Source organism: Myotis myotis, unplaced genomic scaffold (genome assembly GCF_014108235.1).
Source record: "Myotis myotis isolate mMyoMyo1 unplaced genomic scaffold, mMyoMyo1.p scaffold_m19_p_3, whole genome shotgun sequence".
NCBI classification, from domain to species: Eukaryota; Metazoa; Chordata; class Mammalia; order Chiroptera; family Vespertilionidae; genus Myotis; species Myotis myotis.
In genome coordinates this window covers 85,182,666-85,206,234 of record NW_023416335.1, presented here as the reverse complement: position 1 = coordinate 85,206,234, position 23,569 = coordinate 85,182,666, and the positions used below count along the sequence as shown (strand labels likewise).

The 23,569-nt window shown below is 37.6% G+C and overlaps 1 protein-coding gene, 1 long non-coding RNA gene and 1 other non-coding gene across 5 annotated transcripts in view; all 3 read right to left on the bottom strand.

Moving 5' to 3' along the window:
* ITM2B (integral membrane protein 2B) overlaps positions 1-22,918 on the bottom strand; it is a 28,038-nt gene extending 5,120 nt beyond the window's left edge. Inside the window, exons 1-2 of one of the 3 annotated variants that reach the window (XM_036301384.1) lie at positions 22,692-22,918; positions 1,470-1,613 (exon numbers count right to left, since the gene is read on the bottom strand). In XM_036301384.1, the coding sequence (XP_036157277.1) occupies positions 1,470-1,613; positions 22,692-22,808 (261 nt within the window). In that variant the 5' untranslated portion in view covers positions 22,809-22,918. Of the gene's footprint in view, positions 1-1,469; positions 1,614-22,252; positions 22,516-22,691 lie in introns of those variants that run through there. The other 2 variants (XM_036301385.1, XM_036301386.1) reach the window with 2 other exon arrangements.
* On the bottom strand, positions 4,951-5,057 carry LOC118652198. The gene has a single exon (XR_004966467.1). It is a non-coding gene; the product is annotated as a U6 spliceosomal RNA (small nuclear RNA).
* On the bottom strand, positions 8,666-16,386 carry LOC118651819. Its single transcript, XR_004966355.1, has 2 exons — positions 15,468-16,386; positions 8,666-14,099 (listed from the first exon to the last, which is right to left on the bottom strand). It is a non-coding gene; the product is annotated as an uncharacterized LOC118651819 (long non-coding RNA).
* Positions 22,919-23,569: the final 651 nt, after the last annotated feature.

Here is a 23,569-nt window from a genome sequence, read left to right as displayed (position 1 = left end):
CCATCTGGTGACAAGTAAGTTTGAAGAAACACACAGACCTATTTCTACTTGTAGGCATTATTTTTATAAAAGAATATATTCAGAAATTAATGTTTCTTCTGAAAGAGCATACTTTTATTAAAACTTTTAATATGATTCACTGATTCAATAATTTTTCTATTAGCCAAAAGAGGGATAATTTTTCTGAAATTTTCAGTCTGGTTTTTCCTTAAAATATATCACAATTAAATGGAAAATATGACATTACAGCAAATCATTATAAAGACTGCAAAAAGTAAACATATATAATAAAAACTAGAAGTATATAACAAAACATTAAGACAACAAGTATCTTTGGGCAATAAAACTGCAAATGAGTTTTCCTTTATTAAATATATTTCTTATAAAAATTGTATTAAACACGGTTGAGTGGTATTTCAGTAATGTCTATTGATATGCCATCATCTTGAAAAATACAGAAAATGAGCATGAAATTTATACATCTTCTGGCAGACTAATAAAATCTATTTGTCAACACTCTCCCTAAATTTTAAAAATATTAAAAAACATTTGAGGTAGTCATAAAAAGCTCATTTTCCAAGATTACATTAAGAAAAAAACCAATAAACCTACTGAATTATCACCCAGAAAAATATACCACAAAACAGAGGGGATAATTATAATCAGAAGAAAAATCTGTCTTAACCCACTAGGATTACTACTAAATACTTAAGTTTTAAATAACTTCCATCTTAAGTTACTTCAACATTATTGCTGAAGTCACACAATTCTCTAGAGCAGTGGTTCTCAACCTTGGCTGCACATTAGAATCACCTAGGAATCTTTTTAAAATCCTGATTTCTGGGCCTCAATGAGAATCTTTTAAAAAGATTCCCAGGTGATTCTAATGTGCAGCCAAGGTTGAGAACCACTGCTCTAGAGAAAGTAATGACTGAGAAAGAGGCAGAGAGAAGTACTCCAGTATATTCTGTGTGTCTAAAAGACTGTCTAAAGGCTGGGCAAACAGGTTTAGGAGACTCAAACACAACTTTCGCCCGAACCGGTTTGGCTCAGCGGATAGAGCGTCGGCCTGCGGACTGAAAGGTCCCAGGTTCAATTCCGGTCATGGGCATGTACCTTGGTTGCAGGCACATCCCCAGTAGGAGGTGTGCAGGAGGCAGCTGATCGGTGTTTCTCTCTCGTCGATGTTTCTAACTCTATCCCTCTCCCTTCCTCTCTGTAAAAAAAAAATCAATAAAATATATTTTCGAAAAATTATAAATTTTTTTTGTAAAAATAAATTGTAAGTTCGCTTGCTATTCTGTCCCTAGGTTTTTTGTTCACCATTATTATTTTAAAAATTTCATTTAAAAAAAAAATTATAAAATAGGACCACCGCTCTGGCTAAGGGCCACAGACTAAAGTGCTGGCTTAGAACAAGGTAGGATCAATTTTCTAACACACTGAAGAAAAGGCAAAAATGGTCTTACTATTTTTCCACTTACTTGAAGTGCAAAATATTTGTACAGGTATGCCCCTCCTAGAATGACACCTGCAAGCATAAATGCTAGTCCAAAGCACATGCACCAACACCAGGCTCTTCTCTGGCCAACTGGTACCACTTCATCTGGGTCCTAAAATATGAAAACAGACGGATGGTCAATATCATATCTCCAGTCAGAATCACAGAAAGGTCAGGATTGAAAGAAACCTTCAGGATTATTGTTTTATAAACTAAGAGACCAAGGAGTCAGGTCTCTAATCAAGATCAAAGCAGTGGCACCAAAACTCATCATAATGCCTCTGGAGCTACGAAACCAGTCCCTTGGGAGAGTTCTGTCTTCTCACTCTCAACACCCCATCTGCTATCCATATCTCTCTAGTAATAACATACTCCATAATTTCTATTTTCCATGCACAACATTTGGTGATTAATGTCTTCTAACATTTAAAAATTCAGAAAAGGTTACAACACAACTTTGTCATGCAATATTATGGTGCTGAGCCTTGTATATTATAACTAGAGTATAATAGATTACTTGCAGCAGAAAAATGGTCTAGGAAATTTTTAAAAGACCATTCAAGGAAAGATTCAATTAAAAAATCAAGCCCTTATAAAGTCAAAAGACATACAACTAGCATACAATTACTAGAATTTTTATTTTGATTAACCCAAGGAAATAATTTAAAATTAGAATGTCATCTGGGGTAAAGTCCTGAGATACTCCTTTTGCCCTCCTAACTCAGTTCCTGTACTCTGTCACTTCAGAGTAATAGCTAATTTCTTATAGTACTTGTACCCAGTTTCATATGCAAACAGCAGACAAAGGAGGTTATCTGCTGGAATTACATTACTAGTGGTTCAAAAAAATAACATAGTCAATAACATTGCGGTAGCTATGTATGGTGTCAGATGGGTATTGGAAATATCGGGGGAACACTTGGCAAAGTTGTGACTGTCTAACCATCAAGCTGTCAGAACATTAAACTGTGCTAGAGTAGGTATGCTTGTCAATGTACTGTATACTAACATAACAAGTGCACTGCAAGAGAGTAGTACATAATGAGAATAAGACTAGAAGAATTTATTAAGTCATGTAAGATATTCCACACCTGTGAATGAAAAGTTACTAAGAATTTCATGAAGCTATAAGGCAGCGGTTCTCAACCTGTGGGTCGCGACCCCTTTGGGGGTCAAACGACCCTTTCACAGGAGTCACCTAAATACATCCTGCATATCAGATATTTACATTACGATTCATAACAGTAGCAAAATTACAGTTATGAAGTAGCAACGAAAATAATTTTATTGTTGGGGGTCACCACAACATGAGGAACTGTATTAAAGGGTCGCGGCATTAGGAAGGTTGAGAACCACTGCTATAAGGTAAAATGAAAATTAATGATAAAGTACAGTGTTTTGCTTGAGCCCTTAGGAGATAAGAATTCATTCCAAGCATAATTTTAAGATGGAGGCATAGTGGAGGGGTGGAAATAGTCATTTCTAAACATTTGGTACCAGCTGTTGAGACAGTCAAAAGTGTGTACAACACTGACTGTTTGGCAGGCTCTCTTTTCTAGTAGCACATAAGTGAATAGCCAAAGAGCATGGGCTGACACTTGTAAAAGAATATACAGCCCTAACTATCAAATTAATGACAAGTTTCCAGGCCTTTTGGTATATCATTTTTAACTGGCCAGTAAACAATAATTTCAAGAATGTCTACTACAGTGGTTCCCAACCTTTTTTGGCCATGCCCCACCTAAAGCATCTCCTGATGCCTCCCCCCAGCCCCGCCTCCCCGGACATATAATTCTTATTATTCAAAAAGTGAACTCCTATTCACATGGAGGAAGCCTAAAAGGCCATTAACTTGGTCTAAACAAACTTCCAAAGAACATGGCATCCATGAAAGAGAAAAATAAAAGAACGAAAGAACAGCTGAAGTACTGACGAAGAAATCACTAAGAAATTAATAATAATATGCAGCGATATGAAAAATAGCAAAGTTTCAAAACACATGATAACTGAAATGCACAAATGTCACAATATATATTTATATACAGTATATGAGGCCCCTAGAACCATAAGAAATGCAAAAAATTCACTGTTAACTCATTCTCGAATGCCCCCCTTAAAAAATCAAATTGCCTCCACGTTGAAAACCACTGGTCTACTATGTTCTAGGCATTGGTTAGATAGCCTCTGTCAAGAGGAGATCATACAAAATCAGTCTGGAAAATAAATATGCAAAGAGAACATAAATATGGCATGGGTTCTAATAAAGAATGTAGAGAGCACAGAAGAAGGGATGATATTGTTTGAAGAAGACTACCCAAGGGAGAACCTACTGGAATGGAATATTGAAGAACAAATATTCATTACTCACACAGAAGACAGAGTTAAGGGGCAAAAAAATGAATAAAATCATCAAGCTAAAATGTGTATCTCCAAGGGCTTCATGTGGTATGGCTAGAGTGCCCAATATGGTGGGAAAGGGTACAAGAGATGAGAATGGAGAAGTCAATGGGGCAGACCAAAGGAGAGGTATCTGGAGTGGCTCAGCTGGATGGAGCATCATCCCAGACACCAAAAGGTTGCAGGTTTGATTCCTGGTCAGCGCACATATCTATGTTGTGAGTTCAATCCCCTGTTGGGGTGCATATGGGAGGCAACTGATTGATGTTTCTCTCTCACATCAATGTTTCCTCCCCACCCCCATCTCTAAAATCAATAAAATTTCTTAAGGTCTCTGCTTTGCACCATGTGAGGATACAAAGAGAAAATAGTCATCTACACCAGGAAGCAGGCTTTCACAAGAACTGAATCTGCCTACACCTTGATCTGGGGCTTTCCAGCTTCTAGACTGTGAGAAATAAATGTTTTGTTGAAGCTAAAAAAAAAAAAAAAAAAAAAAAAAAAAAAAAAAAAAAAAAAAAGCAAAACAAATAAAACATTAAGACTATGACAGTAAGACAAAAAATTTAAGTTTCTCAAAGAATTTATAAAATACTTATCCACAGACCATTGTTCAGCACAACGTTGTGAACCACGGCTTATGAATCAGAAAATTATCGCCAAGTTATGGAGCCAAAGTCCATACACTACACTCATGTATTTACTAGAGTATACTTTTAATCTCTTATTTAGAGTGTACTCTTTTTTTCACTTATCAAAAAAAGGTTTGCTGGCCCTAACCGGTTCGGCTCAGTGGCTAGCTAGAGCATTGGCCTGGGGAATGAGGGGTCCCAGGTTCGATCCCCAGTAGGGGGTGTGCAGGAGGCAGCCAGTCAATGATTCTCTCCCATCATTGATATTTCTATCTCTCTCTCCCTCTTCATTCCTCTCTGGAATCAATAAAAATCTATTTAAAAACAAAAAGTTTGCTGTAAAGCACCATGCCATGTTACAATGGAAACAGCCTCATATATCTTCTGTCCACCTCATCTTGCCACCTCATCTTTTTTTTTTTAAATACGGAACGCTTCATGAATTTGCGTGTCATCCTTGCGCAGGGGCCATGCTAATCTTCTCTGTATCGTTCCAATTTTAGTATATGTGCCGCTGAAGCGAGCACTTGCCACCTCATCTTGATTGCATCATCTTCTCTTGTGCTTGATTTAATCTCTTATTGTTTTGTACAGGACATGTTGTAACAGGCTTGTAGCCTAGGAGCCACAGGTTGTCCCATATAACGTAGGTATGTATGTAGGAGGCTACACCATCTAAGTTTGTGCAAGTATACTCTATAATGTTCACGCAATGACAAAATCGCCTAACATATTTCTCAGTATGGATCCCTGTCGTTAGGCAGTACTGCTAGCTTACAGCCAACCTTGGCATTTAGTTGGTTCTCTACAAATATTTGATGGGTGAATAAAATCTGTATCTTCTTTAAGCTTAATTTTTCCTAAATAACCCATGTAAGTTACATTAGTAGCCAGCATGATAATGATACGGGTGGTGCAACATATGAATTTGTGGCTATTTAGCAAAGAACAGCAGCCCTAAGTACTTAGCCCTGTTCAACATTTATTAAGGGCCTGTTATTTGCAATGTACTGTGCTAGAACCTATGGGAAATTCAAGTGTGATTAAGACCTGACTCATATCTTGATTAAGACATGGCTCATATCTTAAGCAATTTACAGCCAAAGTTAACTTATGCATGACAAATAAATGACATGCCATATTACAATCTGTGTCATGGAGAGGAATTAAAGAATATTCAAGATAGATAAGTTTTAAACTAGCAATTTATTAAGTGTATTTTAAATAATTAAATTTTAACACTTGAAAGAGTAAGCTTAAAGAAAAAAGCCACATATAAAATTTAAGAAGAAAAACCCCTCAACCATCTCAAAATATGTAGAAAATACAATTGTCAAACTCCAATTCCCATTCGTAATAAAATCTTTTTGCAAAAAAGAGGTGAGATTCCTTAACATAAATAAAGCTAGTCATAAGAAACCTGTATCAAACCTCACCCTTAATGGTGAAACTTCAGACTTATACCATGCCCTTTCAATACAAAAATATGAGGAATGCCCACTAAAATTGATTTTTTGTTTCCTTTCAACATTGTACTAGAGATCCTAGCTAGTACACAAATGACAAGAACACGAATGGATATAAAGATTAAGAAAGAGAACACAAAACTGCCAGGTGTAAATGATATAACTGTAGAAAATCCGAAAGTCAAATTATTCAAACCAATTAAAAGTTCAGCAAGACTGTAGAAGATCAGTATTTAAAAATCAACTGAGTCATTATTCATAATTGTCTCAAAATAGAAACACAAATATCCACTGATGAATGGATAAATTGTGGTATATTTATAATGAATCAAAAACATGCAAGTGAAAGAAGCCCAATGCAAAAGACTACTTACTGCATGATTCCATATTTATGAAATTCCAGAAAAGGCAAAACTATAGTGACAAAAAGCAAGTTAGTGGTTGCCATGGCCAAGGGCTGGTGAAGGAAGATTGAAAAGACATGAGGAAACCTTTTAGCCTAATGGAAATGTTTCATATTTTGAATGTTTTGGTGAAATACGACTTTATACAGTTACCACAAATTCAATTAAATTGTACATATAATATGGGTCAATTTTATTGCATGTAAATTTTATTTCAATATGGGGAACGAGGGAAAAATCAACAGAAATCCTATATATCAGGCAATAAAAATCTAACACCACCAAAGGCTGGAGAAGTATGGAACAATGAGAATTGAAACCTTTCATAGAATTGACAGGAGTCAGTACAATTGCTTTGGGGAATAACTTGGCGGCATCTAATAAAATTAAAGATACATACCTATGACCAGCAATTCCATTCCTAGGACTATAGCCTTAGATATCCTTTTGTGCACATACATAAAGATATAACTCCAATAACGGTTACTGTAGAATTGTCATTAAGAATATTGGAAATAACCTAAATATCCATCAAGTGGAGAATAAAGTATTGTAGGTTCATATAATAATAGTTAAAATGAAATCAACTAGCATTGCTGATTTTGAGATAAATCTCAGAAACATAATGCTGAACAAAAGACAAAACAAAACACAAACCAAGTAATATGCGTAATACATAGAGTAAATACTAAGACTTTAAAAATATAAAATATTAGATTCTCTTTGTTTTTGTATGCTTATATTATTTAAATTTTTTTTTGTTTATTGATCCTCAACTGAGGATATTTTTTCCATTGCTTTTTCAGAGACAGTGGGAAGGAGGGACAAGAAACATCTATGTGAGAGAAGACACATCAACTGGTTGCCTCCCACACATGTCCTGATGGGGGGCAGGCAGTGAACGCACAACCCAGGTACGTGCCCTTGACCAAGAATCGAACCTAGACCCTTAGGTGCGCAGGCTGGTGCTCTAGCCACGCTGGCCAGTGCTATGATTACTTCTTAATTAAAGAACAACAAAAAATCAACAAGAAAATCACTCGTGAACAGGAGCTTCTTCACTGGGGTATATAACATTACCTGGCCTAATTTAAAACAAATTGCAGAAACATAACCTCCCTATGTACTGCAATAAAACTGGTTCACCTTAAATTATGCTAATGTGAGGTAAGAGATCTCCCGCAGGTGCTGTACAATTATCATTTCATTAATCTTTCTAAAACCTCAAGTTTTTACCCCAGTTTATAATTGAAGACACTAAGCACACGCTGGCCTACAATCATTCCTCAACAGCAGGTATAGAAAGACACGGCATTCAAAAGCATTTTCAGTCTTGCACGGTACTAATTTCTAGTTCAAATAAATCTTTATGATAAAGTAAAATTGCTTAATTACATCTTAAGCAAAATGAAGGACAAAATCTCTTCTGGTGTTTCAATTAGTTAAGAATTAGGTCACCTTAATCATTTCCCTAAGGAGCCTCAGAAATGTGCTTCAGTTATAAACTTAACTCAGACAAAATGCAACGGTTTTCATCTAATTTTTATTCTGATCCCATACTAACAAAGCAATTTACATACTCAGGCACTTCTATTTGAGCCTCCTTTTTAGGAAGAATGAAAAAAACATTTTTTCAAAAGCTCTCAGATATACTATTTTGCATTATTATAGCAAATGAACAATGCTTTAAGAACCAAAGTACTAAGAAAAAAAAATATCTCTTAGGGTTAAAAATTATATTACATTAAAAAAAAGTGACATCATAAACACTTCAGGTATAAAAATGAGACAGAAATATAGAAAAGAACCAATATAATTTATTCAACTCAGAGTAACATGAGCTACTGAACCTTCTGAACTAAATTTAGTTATTTAGAAATGCACATTTGAAAACGTACTTGGTGAAAGGTTCAGAGTGGGCCGGGGTCATGCACCTATGACATGAGGCCATAATGTATCAAAAAAGATTTTATTGCCCTAGCTGGTTTGGCTCAATGGATAGAGCGTTGGCCTGTGGACTGAAGGGTCCCAGGTTCGATTCCGGCCAAGGGCACATGCCTGGGTTTTGGGTTCGATCCCCAGTGGTGGGCATACAGGAGGCGGCCAATCAATGATTCTCTCTCATCATTGATGTTTCTATCTCTCTCTCCCTCTTCTTTCCTCTCTGAAATCAATAAAGAAACATATATATATAAGAAAAGATTTTATTCCAGGCACCTGTGTGCAGGTGGGCTGAGTCTGACAAAATGGAGTCAGCAAAGAGAGCAGGGAGAGAAAAGGTTTTTATTAATTTTTGCTGATTGTAAGCCGCTAAGGGTCCAGTTGTCCTTGGTTCCTCCCAGCGTCAGATAGCTAGTGGTTTTCTGGACTATGCGGTGCTCAAGGCTGCAAGCTTTCTGCAAGATATCTGCTAAGCACAATAAGTTTTTCTCTTTCCCGTTTTATTCTCCTTAACCCTTTCATGTGGTAATATGGATAAATATGGGGATGCACAGGCCAGCTGCCCATGGATGTGCCGTTTGGTCTGTGTACTGTTTTCCAAAATACAGAATTAGTCTCCAACATTTTGAAAAATCAGATGATTCAAATCTTTAAAAATGGATTTCTGATTAATGGTCTAGTTTTCTCAACTCCTTTCGCATCATTTTTGTCCCTAGTTGAAAACAAAACATTCCAAGTTCTTTTCTACATCACAGGGTTTTGAACCTTGACCTTCATTTCTAGCTATGACTAGGGATGCTCCCTTCCGAGAACCCAATTTTATAAAACAACTGGTCTAAACCAGTTCCCCATATAAAGGATTTTGAGTTCTGGGTTTTAGAGACTAGATTAATATGGTTAATAAAGCACCTTAATTTTTTAAATAACAGAACAGGCATTCTTTTACTAAAAACAAATCCAAACAGTTGGCATCAGCAAATAAAAAAAAAATGGTGGCAGAGAAGAGCAGGGATTGGATAAGCCCAAAGAAAACTCTGGTCCAAGGGCTACAGGAATCAAAGAGCTGTTCCAGACAACTCCCAGTTTCCAGAAAAGATAAAACAATGAGAATGACGGAAGGCTACATAGGTTATAATACCATCTATATGACATTCTAGAAAAGGCAAACTCTAGGAACAGAAAACTGGGACAGGAGTGAGAGACAGGAATGAATACAAAGTGATATGAAGGATTTTTTTTTTTTTTGGGGGGGGTGGGGGATTTGAGGAAAATATTCTGTATATGACTGTATACACTTGTCAAAATTGCCAGAACTGTATACCTAAAAAGGCCAAACTTTCCAGTATTCAATACTCCAGTAAACTCGAATTCCTTTCCTTTCTCAACTTATGAACAGCAAGGACAGGTTTTGTGTGTGTGTTTTATTTTTCCTAAGACCCAATTAAATGATACTAAAGAAGCTGAAAAAGGTAAAAATCTGTAAGAAAAAGAAGAGAAAAATAAGATTGATATCAGACAAGAAATGTCAAAATTTTAGAGGACGAAAAACAGCTGGACAAGTGGTATTTTAACTTTCCCATCTCAATTACTTCATCATAAGTGTGCGTTATCTGATAGGGTTGTTGTGGGGATTAAATGAGAAAATATATGAAGCATTTAAATCATTGTTGGGTACATAGTAAATACGAACTTAATAAATGACAGCTGTCATTTCCTTCACCAGCTGATTTAGCTGAGAGAGATAAGCTGAAATAAAAATCTACTAAGGTTGAAGCAAATAAAAAGCAATCTACAAAAAAAAAAAAAAAAGCAATCTACTATTGAAAAGGCCAATTGCAAAAAGACTTACATTACTGGACAACAAAATTAAATCCCTTTCCATTCCAGTAAGAATTTTAAAATAAACAAACAAAAACCTTGGTTATCATTTAAAATCTACTTTAAAAATTCCAAAATGCTCTCCTAACTATAATCTTAGACGCACAAAAGTTATGTCAGAGATTGCTCCAATTTATTATTTTTAAGCTATAAAGACAGCAAACGTTTGTTTGCATTTTCTTATTCATTTAAATCAGTATTTGACTTTTCAAACAAGATTGCTACAATCTCAGCTATGGTGACAAAAGTCCACATGGGCAATGCTGTGTCTGACATAGCAAAAGAAAGCAGTTTTTCAAGTGACTATCATTACATGAATAGAGTTATTATACTATTCTGTACTTGGAATAGGGGGAGATTTAAAAATGAGAAATTAATCTAAAATTACAATGTCTACAAAACACATTTCTCATTAATGAACATCCTTTACTGTTAAAAAATCCTACAATATACAAGCAGCAATACAGGCACAAAAAGAAATTAAAATTTAAAGCCATTGTGTCACAATCTAACTATTTTAAGAAATCTATAAAATCTGAACCACATATTGGCATTCATTCTATATAATCAGCACAGGTCTATGTTTAGAAAATAGGTCAGAAATAAAAAATCAGGCTGTAAATGCTTTTAGTGCTAGATCATAACTCACTCTCTTTTATATCATTAGGAACAAAGCAGAATATTAATATATGAATATGTACCTTAAAAATCTTTTATTCTTTTATATATATATATATATATATATATATAAAATTCATATTGGTGAGATTTAAAGGCAATGGGTAGTCAAAAGGAAAGTCTAGACCAGCACTTACAGGCAGATTTATAAACAATGGTATTACATATGCTACTTATTGTGAATTGTAGCCTTTACCAGGAATAAATTGGTCAAAATAGGTTTCTTCTGCCACTGCCTAATCATGAGTTCATATTGTTCCTAATAAGAATGTCAACTGTCTTTCTGAAAATTTTAGGTATGATAGGAATAATAATTTCTATAATTCACTATAACATTAAGTGTAAAGATTAGAGGGGGGAAAGCAAACCTGTTCTAGACTCATTTTTGTTTAAACCTTGGATCTTAATGTTACTCAACAAGAGAATTACACATTCATATTCAAATATGAATAATGCCATTTAAAATGCAGAATTTTTATAAGAAAATTCCTAGTATATTCTATTAAAAGCATAAAATAATTTAAATGGAAACTTGTATCTTCTGACCAAGTTGAAAAATTTCAAAGTTAATACATGACTACTAGAAAAATAAATCCAGTTCTTGAGATGGGGGATATTTGTCTCTATAGAGTGAAATGTAAAAAGTACTTTGAGCCCTGGCTCAGTGGTTAGAGTGTCACCCTGTGGGTTCCATTCCTGGTCAAGGGCAAGCATCTGGGTTGCAGGTTGGATCCCCAGCCCTGGTCTGGGCGTGTGCAGGGGCAACCAATCCGTATGTCTCTCTCACATTATTGTTTCTTCTTTTCTGTTTCTCTTCTTCTCTTCTGGTTTCTCGCTCCCTCCCTCCCTTGCTACTTCTACTGTCTCTAAAAATCAATGGGAAAAAAAATATCCTGGTGTGAGGATTAACACATAAAATAAAATTAAAAGTGCTTTGAACCCTATGCCTAAGTATCAAATGCATCTACAATAAATACTCAGTAGTCATTTGATCTTATTCCCTCATTCCACCAGCCTTCTAGCTCTTGGATACAAGGGTGTTGTTTTCTTGTGAAAGCAGATACAGACATTTAAATAGGTTGTGATTAATTTGGTTTACATAATTGGTTAGTCTATCTCAGCTACACTAAGTGCTTCTCAAACGTTGGGGCCGCTTAGTAACTTAAAAATTCCTAGTCTAGTGTCTGGCCATGCAATAGGTGTCTCTGAATATATGATCAGTTTAGTTCTCAGAAAGAAAAGCTTCCATGTGGAAGGACCATGAAAAGGCATTTTAGTCCAATACATCATTTTATATTATATTTATAAATATAATGAAAGCCAGAAAAGTTAAGTAAAATTATTTGTGTATTATCACAGAACTAATAAAGCCTAAAATATCATCTGACTCCATGTGCATCTTAGGGAAGAGGAAGCATGAAGATATTAGGTCAACCACCTGACTAACAACTCAGGCAAATTAATTCTGGTAATAGGTAAAGTGACATGATGTCAAAACTGGATAATACTCATATCCAACAACAACAAAAACATAGCCTGAGTTTCTACAGAATTCTGCATCATAATGGGTTTACCTCAATTAAACCACACACATAATAAGTGCTGTGCCAGATTTTTATCTACTGTTCATCAAAGCATAGTAATAAAAAAGTATTAAAATCATATGCACAGAAGCAAAAAACAATAAAGAAAAATAATTCAGGCACAACAGCTTATATAAGCATGTCAAAATAAATGAAAAAGATATTAAGTACAAAATGAAGCCTAAGTAAAGTTAAGAGTGATAAAGCCACAAGGCAAAACCACAAAGTTGGTGATGAGTTGTTACTCTAAAGAAGACAGTTTTGGAGCTTTAAAGAGGAAAACCAGAAAATGCCTTATATCTCTCTCTCCAGGCAATCCTGTCTGACCTTAAACTAGTGCTAATAATGCAGCTGGTTTCCATTATCTATTATTAATTATCATTAAGTCCATTTTTGATGTTTAAGACATAGTCTAATAAATCTTTAAAAAGCTATCAAGATAGCAAAATTCAAAGTCCTATTGATTTCCAGTTAAATGTTTATCTTTACATCTTCCTGAAAGCTGGACAGAGTAATAGTAAAAAGAATAAACAAAATAAACCTAAATACAGAGAATAAAAATGAATGACAGCAAACTATGTCAATAAAAATTTGAAAGTTGAAAGCACAAGGAAAAACATCTGAAGTTTCTAGAGGAAAAAAGTAAAGCAAAATTGGCCATGTTCAAAGAACCAGGAATTAGAATGGCATCAGACCAGAAGATAACAAAATGCTGGAGGGAAAAATTACTAACCTAGAATTTTATACCCAGATGATTTATTAATTAAATGTGAGGATCAAGATTCTCAGGCATGCATGGTTTCAAAAATATTGATCTCAGATTCATAAAACTATCGATCCAACAGGGGTTGGAGGCAAAGTTCATTCAAATCCAGGATAACAATTACCCTCAGGACATCTGCATAGCAACATGGTTGGAGTGTAACCAGTCTAGATGATAACACTGAAGAATAACAAGTGGACTATCACCAAGAAAACAGGAAACATGATCAAGCTACCTGATAAGTCTGTACATACAGAAAAGCAATTATACTACTGTCAGAGAGTCTGAAGATGAATCAGCAATAAGTACATAGAAAAATAAGCAATTCTCCCTCTCAGTCTAAGGAGCAATTATCAAATAATAAAAAGGTTTTGTATGAGAAAGGTAGTATAAAGTCATTCTATACTACTCAGATGTGAATAATGTTTATGTCAATTATAAAAACAAAGAATATAAATTTAACCAGAAATTACTATAACTATACCAGGAAAATAGATTATGTGCAATATAGAAAAGTATATAGAAAAAGCTAAATATTCACTTTTTTTATTATTAGGAAGCCAGTAGGCAATACATATTGCAAAAAACAAAAAACAGAAAAAAACCCACAAACAATGAATCAGCAGTATATGCAAGTATTTAGAGAAGCTCTCCAAATGTGGTCTAGGAACACCCTTTCACAGGACCCACCTGTTAGAACTATTCTTATAATAAAACTAAGACAATGTTTTCTTCATTACTCTCAGACTAGTGTACAGTGGAGTTTCCAAAAGCTAAGTGGATGATAGTACAACAGGCCGGCTGCAGAAGCTGATATGTGAATCCAGCTGCCTTCTATTAAGCTAAGTAAAGAATGCTACAAAAACAGAAAACAATGTTACTTAGCTTCTGAATGCTAAAGCAATTTTTTAACCTTTTTCATTTCATGGCACACATAAACTAATTACTAAAATTCTATGCACACCAAAAAATATATTATATTTTTTGCCAATCTGACAAAAATAAATACAATTTTGAGTCATTCACACCAGACGGTTATTGTATTGGCTGTCATTTTTTTTTTTTTAAATCTATGTGAAAAGGGGTCAGTCCCCCTGACTAAATAATCAGGTATTGTATGTTTTAAAAATTCTCATGACACACTGGTTGAAATTCACTGTGCTAAAGAGTTTTTATGTTGTAGGAATGCATCCTCTCCAGTTGGTGGGGGCCTATGTGTGAAATAGCAAGAATATCCTATATAATAAAAGGCTAATATGCAAATCAACTGAACATCAGAATGACCAGTCATCACACTGACCACCAGGGGGCAGACGCTCAACGTAGGAGCTGCCTCCTGGTGGTCAGTGCACTCCCACAGGGGCAGCACTACTCAGCCAGAAGCCAGGCTCACAGCTGGCAAGCAGCTGTGGCTGGAGTCTCTCCCGCCTCCACAGCAGTACTAAAGATGGCCAACTGATGGTTTAGGCCCGCTTGGCCTAAGCCGTCAGTCAGACATCCCCCATGGGCTCCCGGATTGCGAGAGGGCACAGGCTAGGCTGAGGGACACCCTCCCCGTCCCCACACTGCCCAGTGCACGAATTTCATGCACCAGGCCTCTAGTTGTTATATAATTGACATGTGAGGGAGAGTAATATTACAAAGCAAGAATAAAGGGAATAAAATGGGCAAAAGCACTAACACTTGACAGTTTCAACAGAGTGTTGTTTTCACAACACTATGCAAAGTTGGTACCACCAACTGTATTTTACAAATGAGGACACAAGCTTGGGAGGATTTCTGACTTGCCCAAATTAATATACAGGTTACAGTATTATCATTTGCCTGTAGGACCTAACAGTATCTGAAAATGGCTTTAGGTTTGAGGCATTAATCTATAAAAGCAAAAAATTAATAACTGCTTTGCTTAATTTATTTCTTAAAGTCTGTTACTTCTAAAAATATTTAAGGTAAGCTAACTTAAAACCAGTGATATCTGCAAAGCTGAATCAAAAGCAAAAAGGAAAACTGGATAGATACTACATTTGTCTCGCATCATGAAACTGTTTGAATGGAAAACCCTGTAACAAAGTTAGAGTTGTAGTAACTCTAATAGTAGTAATAACAATAATAGCGGCTAGTATTTATGGAGTCTTACTCTGTTACAGCATTGTGATAAGCTTTTAGATTATCATATTCCCTATTTTGCTGATGGAGAAACTGAGACAGGGTTGAAATAACTTACCAAAGTATCACAGTGGTAAAGGCAGGATTTATACTCTTAATCATAAAGTCTTGACAATATTGTCCTGAACTGTACCTCTCTTCTGCTTGAGGGGACTGGGGCAAAAAGGAAAAAAATATTCTTTTGATTCTTCCCCCAACCATTTAAAAATGTAAAAATCATTCTTAGCTCATGTGCCATATAAAAATTGGTAGCAGCAGACTATATTTGGGCCCATGGACCATAATTTACCAGCACGGCTCTTCACTACAAAGGAAACTAAAACAGCTGTCCATGTCAGGCCTCTAGTGTCTTTTTGCCTAAAATGCTTGTATGAATTAGTTAATATTTAACAATAATATTTCAAATAAAAACCCTGATTCTAGTGCTTAAAAATTAGAGGGCTGAGCAACACTGAATCCATATTAAAAATGAACAATGTTCTAACTTGTTTAATATGCAAAACACCCAGCTTTGCTAATTCATTTTCTTGTGCCCAGGAGGCATGGAGTTTGCCCTTTTTGCTTTATATGACTAGCATTACACTAGCTGAAACTGATGGGCCTGGGAAAATTTTTTCTAGCATTAAAATGAAAGCAAGAAAAAAATGATTTTTTTCCTACAAAATCTGATGGAGTAGTATATACAGCAGAACAGAAATACTAGAAAAGGGTTGGCTAACAAAATATTATGAAATGCAGATCTTAAATCAACTAGCTCTTAAAATCATTTTTCCCAGCATAAAGATGGGTCTTCTTTTGGATGTCACTTTTTTGGCTCTTATATTAAACTAAAGGCCCGGAACACGAAATTCATGGAAGGAGGGGTGGAGGGAGTCCCCTCAGCCTGGCCTGCACCCTCTCCAATCCAGGACCCCTTGGGGGATGTCTGACTGCTGGTTTAGGCCCAATCCCTGTGGGGCCTAAACCGCCAGTCGGACATCCCTCTTGAAATCTGGGACCACTGGCTCCTAACCACTCACCTGCCTGCCTGTCTGATCACCCCTAACCACCTCTGCCTCCCTGCCTGATCACCCCTCACTGCCCTCCCCTGCTGGCCTGATTGCCCCTAACCGCCCTCCCCTGCTAGCCTGATCGCCCCTAACTGCTCCCCTGAGGGCCTGAATGCCCCTAACCGCCTCTGTCTCGGCCCCGCCACCATGGTTTTGTCTGGAAGGAGGACCGGACAACCAGAAGATGTCCAGTCAACCCAGTCTAATTAGCATATTACCCTTTTATTAGTATAGATAATTTTAAACATTATAATCATATTTAAAGAAAAAAATAAATTCAAGATTTAACCTATTTTTAACTCATTCTGCAAAACATAGACTTAAGTTTCTTAAAATGATTTTGGCATTAAAAGTTAAACATTCAAAAATACAAAAATCCATCAAAACTATGCCAAAAAGGCTTATGCAAATATTCAAAACCTCAAAGTATTAAATATATAACACCATACTTAGTATTAATTTCCCAAACAAGTTTCCAAGATATTTAACTTCAAAATGTTAGTGTTTTAACTTCAACATTAATTTTTCTTGATATATTTTCATTAGCTCTAAGTCATAAAATTACTGCTGGAAACTTATCAGCATTAAAGTAAAAAAAGAAATCAATGAAAAATTAGAAATCCCTCTATCATAAAGAGTAATTTCCTCATTTCTGTAACTCAAGACTGAAATTCTTCTGCTTAAGAATATTCTTGATTTCCTCCCAAATGGTAGAATATAGAAATGCTCCCTAAAAGTTATTTTTATCTCTACTCAATTTAAGAGCACAAAAAGTCTTCAATTGTTTAAAATAATTTTATTCATGCAATTGTTAGAAAGTACAATTTTATTGTAGTTTTCCTAAAAGCAATTAAGAATATGTACCATAAATACTGATTAAAGAGGATAATCACAATTACATATTTTTTCAATGATTTTTCTTAGGGTCATATCTCTAATATAATTTCCAATTTTCAACTTTCAGCAGTCTACCCTGTAAGTGATTCTCATTGTTAAGCTTTGTACAAAAAACAAAACAGAGCCAAGAAAATAAGTCTTCACACATAATATAAGCTTCTTGAAAATATAGCTGCAGTATTACTATTTTCTACAACGTATAAACAACAACCTCATTCAGAAATTCAAAATTGTCAAATCCTTTATTTAACAGACAGCAGTTATGGCCTGAAGAATATCTTCGAGGGCAAAGTCCTTAACTTCTTCAGTCTGAGCACTAATAAAAAGTGCCAACAAGTTTAGGAGAATAAATTCATCAATGTATCGGAGGAGAAATTTTTCCTGGATCATCCCCTACTGATAACAAAGATAGACAAAGCAGTCCAAGTACCAGTAGTTATAATGTGAATTCAGAAAATATTTCCTGTTGAAAAAACAGCATGCCTTTCAAATAGACACCTCAGTTATTTAAGTTACGATTCGATAGCACTAAAAGAAAATGTCCCACAATTACTACTTATAACATTTTCAATGTACATTAAAAGCAAGTCAAACTTCAGCAATACATAAAGAAAACCTCTTAAGTTAAATTCTAAATCAACTTAAAAAGGCTTATAACTGTGTGTTCCAAAAGATATTTCTGTTCAAAAGTACTTCTACACACTTAAACCTCTTTCTTACATGAGAGTTGAATTCCACAATGTCTTAAAAGTGTATGATTTTGCCAAGGATAGTATACCTGCGTGTCTAGTCAGGAGAAAATATGTTTAAGATGACACTGGGAATACCCCAAGCAGATAACTTGTCCTCCAACTATATAATATGCAACCTGGTCCACGCTCTGCAGTAGCAGTATCCGATGGGGCATGTGTACACAGGAGGTCTTGCCAAGTCACTTGGCATGTACAGAGCAAATAATTTATCTCCCAGTACTAAAGCTTCTCTTCACATATCAATACCCTCATGGAGAACCAAATGTAATGCCTGCAAAGCTTTTACAGACTGATGTTTACAAACACTAGGTAATGATATGCACTTGTCAAGGAGAACCAAGCTCCCAATCCCCTCTGTGAAGATCAACACATTTCAGTAAATGTCATCACATATTTTGTTCCTTCTTTCCTCTGCCCCCAACCACCAAAAAAAAAATCAGAAAAACAAAGACCACCACCAAAAAAGCTAAATTATAAAACCCTCTAGCCCGGTTTAATGCAAATAGGAAATGCCAGTAAGTGTCAAGAATAAGGGCCCAAATAGCCATTTTCTGATGGGTAACTTAGACCTTACTGGGTTAGTATTTCACTTTTTCTCAAGCTTCCATCCTGCCCCATCTTCTCGCCCCCACAAACACTTTAATTTGATAAACATCTCCCATTTGCCCTAGGCAGTTTGGCCCAGTGGATAGAGCATAGGCCTCTGGACCAAAGGTCCTGGGTTCAATTCTGGTCAAGGGCACGTACCCAGATTACAGGCTCCTCCTCAGCCTGAGCCCTGTTTGGGGCTCGTGCAGGAGGCAACCAATTGATGTGTTTCTCACATCGATCTTTATTTCTCTCTCTTCCACTCTCTCTAAAAAATCAATGGAAAAATATCCTCTGGTGAGGATTAAAAAAAAAAAAATATCCCTTTTAAGAATGTCTACAACTCCAATGTACGAGAAGAGGTAATATGATTTATCAGCAAAAGGCATGCCGTATGGAATATCTTTGAAGCAAACGTTAGCCTTTACCAGGCTGGACACTGAGAAAGGTGTTTCATAATTATGCATTACAACAAAATGAGTTGTTGACAACTATTGCTCTACAGCCGGAGTGGGGATGTCCGGGCCCATGGGACATATAAGGCCTGTGAAATCATTTGGTCTGGCCTTGCCAAGGCACTAGGGGTGAGCTAATTAAATGTTTGCCCAAATATAGCAGGCTAGTTTTTAAGTTGATAATTTTGTATGGCCCGTGAATGATATTATAAATATCCAAATTGCCCTTGGCAGAAAAAATGTCCCCCACCCGTTCTACACTGACATAACCCAAAATGAATATTTGATTTATTACATAATACCTCTCTCTATTCATCTCCTTTCTCTTTGACCTATTGCTACTTAATATGAGGAAGGAACATAACATGCAAAATACAGGAAGGATAACCGTCTGGTTAGGGTGAGGAGGTAGTTATTTTCCACAATGAAAACAATTTAATTTCTGCCAAATATAATTATATAGTCCTAGCCTCTGCATAGAATTTTAAAACTGGAAGAGTCCTTATGAACCATTTGGTCCTACCATGTTATCTTACTAAAATCTTAAACACAAGTCCAAACAGTTAAGTAACGACTTAACTGAGATATCTGACTCAGTACATCAAGTATCTTCTTTGACATTTGCACATCTATAACAAACGATTTTGCAAAGTTCAAAGTTACAGACACAAACATAATTTTTGCCTGTAACATAAAACATGCATTAATTTCAAATTCACCTGGTATACAAAACATAGGTAGTACTTTTAGCTATTTTTACACATCTAAGAGTTTTGTGCTAATTGGGACAGGTGGAGGAAGGTGAAAATAGTTAAGGGGAAATGTAGGAAAAGAATAAAAAATAGCACAGCTTGTTGAGATAAAAAAAAAAAAATAAACAGATATGGCTATTGGAATTAACAGTTACTGAAAAGACAAGATTGAAAAATGGGGCAATAAAACTGCTTCCAGTGGGTTCTCACCCTAAAGTGAGAAAAGAGCTAAAGAAACAGCAAAAGATAAGAGCAGTGTAAAAGTACTGGAATGCGTATTACATAAGCCAGCTGACCGGAGTGATGGAATTCTTGAAGCATAAGGTAGTAGAACCTGTATTTTCAAATCAGAGTCCCCGATGATATGAGAGCAAGTGCCCCTTAAGAGTACATTTTGAGCCTCAGCCGGTGTGGCTCAGTGGATAGAGCATCGGCCTGCAGACGGAAGGGTCCCGGGTTCGATTCCGGTCAAGGGCACATGCCCGGGTTGCGGGCTCGATCCCCAGTAGGGGACGTGCAGGAGGCAGCCGATCCATGAATTCTCTCTACTCATGGATGTTTCTCTCTCTCTCTCCCTCCCCCTTCCTCTCTGAAATCAATAAAAATATTTAATAAAAAAAAAAAAGAGTACATTTTGAGAAACGCTGTTTTTTAGGATACTGTGTTCTAGGAGGGTTAAAGGTATTACCAATTCTTGTTCAGGAGTTCTGGTCCATAACTAGCTTTACTTGATCCTCTCAACAAAAGGAAAGCCCCCAGAAGGGTGATTCTGTGCAGAATCCAGGCAGTCAAACTAGGTGGTGACTGTCACCCCAAGGAGCCAGAGAACATTATGTAATCACTGCCCAAGCTCTAAGATGAAGAGAGAGTTCTTTCACAAATGTGTGTTATAAAATACGCTTTCCATTTATCATTAAGTGACTAGCTGATTGTAAGGATTCTATTTTTCATGTACAGCAGTATTTTATCACTTGCTGAAGAAATCTTTGAGCTGATAGCCAGAAAAAGAATTAATCATTTTGTATCTGTCCATTCATCCATAACTGCTGTGTGGTCACAAAGGAAGACTCTAGCCCTCACAGCTTAGTTCCAGTATTTTTTCTTTGGATATGGGGATCTGAGGAAATAGAAATGGAAAACAAAGCACAGAGCTATGAATGGTTACTTTTTCATAGCTGCTATAACCAAAAAAATGTGAATATGGTGAAATAGTTAGAAATCCCGAGGATCTAAAAACAGGGTCAACATTTCAGAAATGGCAGTAAATGTCAAAAGTTGGATTTAAAGCTGCCCAGCAAATTTGTTCTGATTTCTGTGCAGCTTCAAACCTTCTTCACTTCGGGGGAACAGAGCAAAGCTGTCTGAAGTGACATCATCTGATGCTCCCCTCCCCCCTTTTTAATGGGAGGAATCATACTTGTTTATACCATTTAAAAAGACATATAATAGAATTAAAACCTATCTATCTATATATATATATATGTATTTGAGACTGCTGTGACTGGGCATTTGATTATCAATCTATTTCAGGTACACTGAATGTTACTTAAATATAGAGCTAAGATAATTTGCTACTGGAATCATGGTCTGTGCATTCCAAACATTTTCTTGTAAGACCAAGCCTGTTTGCAATGGATTCAGAAAAACAATACAATATCCAAACTTAATCCTTCGGGAATAAGTTCACTGTTCCTATTCCAAGGCAAGGCAGACATTTAAAATCAACCCTGACCTTTGTGTTTTTAACTAGAACATTTCCAAAAATAAGTACAGGCTAACAGTCCTACATCCGGATTAACATTAAATTCTCAAACATTTTTATAGTATATTAGTGGCCTATTTTTCAGTAACAATTTTCAGTAGGGTATATAAAAAATAATGCGTATGACGCATGCCTGCACACAAACTTAGTTTTTTTAAAAGTTAAAACTTAGTTTAACCTAGTGATAGTAAGTCTTGAAAAATGCAAACGAAGATGAGCACAATTATGATTTCACTCCTGGTTTTACTTAGAACTAAAAGAGGCGTTTTGTAAAATTAAAGGAACATTTTATAAGGGACATAGGACAAGTTTGCTACATTTAATTTCACTTAGCCTAAAGGGTCCTATAAAAGCCAACTGTCGGTTTTACACTCACATCTACATAGTAATTACTGATCTTTAGCTGCAATATTTTAGTTATAAAACCTGCAGCCAGAAGCTGCCCTGCGCACCTTCACCTGGCCGTCCCCCCGCGCCCGCCCCCCTCGCTCCCTCTCCCGACCCCATCCTGGAGTTCACCTGCCAACAGCGAAGGGCCGTGGGGAAAGGAGGTAAAGAAGAAAATGCTTTTAAAATGACGAGGCTTACAGTGGGCGGACTTAGTCCAAGTGCTGTTCAGCCTCCAAGCGAAAGTAGGAAGCAGCAGGGCTTTGGGCTGGCTGTGATGTCAGCCATTTTAGGCACATCACTCACACCGGGAGGAAGTGCCAAACTCCGGAGTTGTTTGTGAGGCTTTGCTGGTCGCCGCTGGCCTCCGGGTCGCAGGAACCCGGTCCCGGCCCCGCGACTGCACCGACGGCCGCGAGCTCGCACAGTTCTTCCATCCTTCTCTCTCCAGGCCCCCCAAGCCCCCCGCCCCGCGTCAGGCACGGCTTCCTGCACACGCACTTTCTTACAAAGAAGCTGCGGCCAGACAAGCAAGGGGCGCAGCCCGAGAAGCAGGGGGAGCCCGGCTCCCTCGGCCCCGCGCCCCGCGCAGCTCACCGGCCCAGCCCGGCCCGGCCCGCCCGGCCCTCCGCCCTCGGACCTTGCAGTCCACCGCGACGGCGTCGGGGGGGATGATGAGCGCCTCCTCGCTGCTCTTGGGTTCGTCCTTCTTGGCCTCCTTCTGGGCCAGAGCCGAGTTGAACGTCACCTTCACCATGGCGGGGCCGGGGTGCCCACGGAGGGCTTGAGGCGCGGCTTTCGGAGCTGAGCGGCACGGGCGGCTCGGCGGCGGGCAGGCAGCGACTGCGGCAGCGCTCCCGCAGCCCCGCAGCTCCCGGGCGAGGGCGGAGTCGGCTCGCGCAGCCCCGGGCGGGGGCGGGGCCTGGGCGGGGCGGGGCGGGGCTGGTTGGGGAAGTGGGCGGGGCCGAGGGGCCGACCCCGCGGGGAGGCAGGCCCCACGCGTGATCCGGGAATGAAGGGAGGGGCGCTCCTGGGTGCGGACCTGGATTTTCTAGTTCTGAATTCGCTCCCAACAGGTTTCCCAGACGCAGTGCTACAGTTCTGTAGAGAAATCAGGTGCCCTTTCCTGGCTTCTCGGTGTACAAATGTTTAACCTCTGGCAGCACCAGGCCGACCCTTCCCTGCCTGCTGCCCCCCCTGCGAGTCCAAAGGCCGTGAAATGTTGGGGCGTGCATGTTCTCACTTCATTGTGGAACCGACTCAGCGGGGCGCAGGAATGTCTAATGGGCTCTATCTTTGGGATCTGAATTCTTTATCTTTCTCAGACCTCACCCAAGGGCGTTACCTGACTCAGACTTGCCTGGTCTTCTCCCATCCCTGGGAAAGTTAATGCCTGCCCTGCCTAGTCCCAGAGCAATTCAGAGGAAGCCTTTTGGCAGCTTTGTATTTCATACTTCTCACATTCCGAAAACAAAATGTTCCACTCTTATGCAGACTTGGACAAAACCCACATGCATA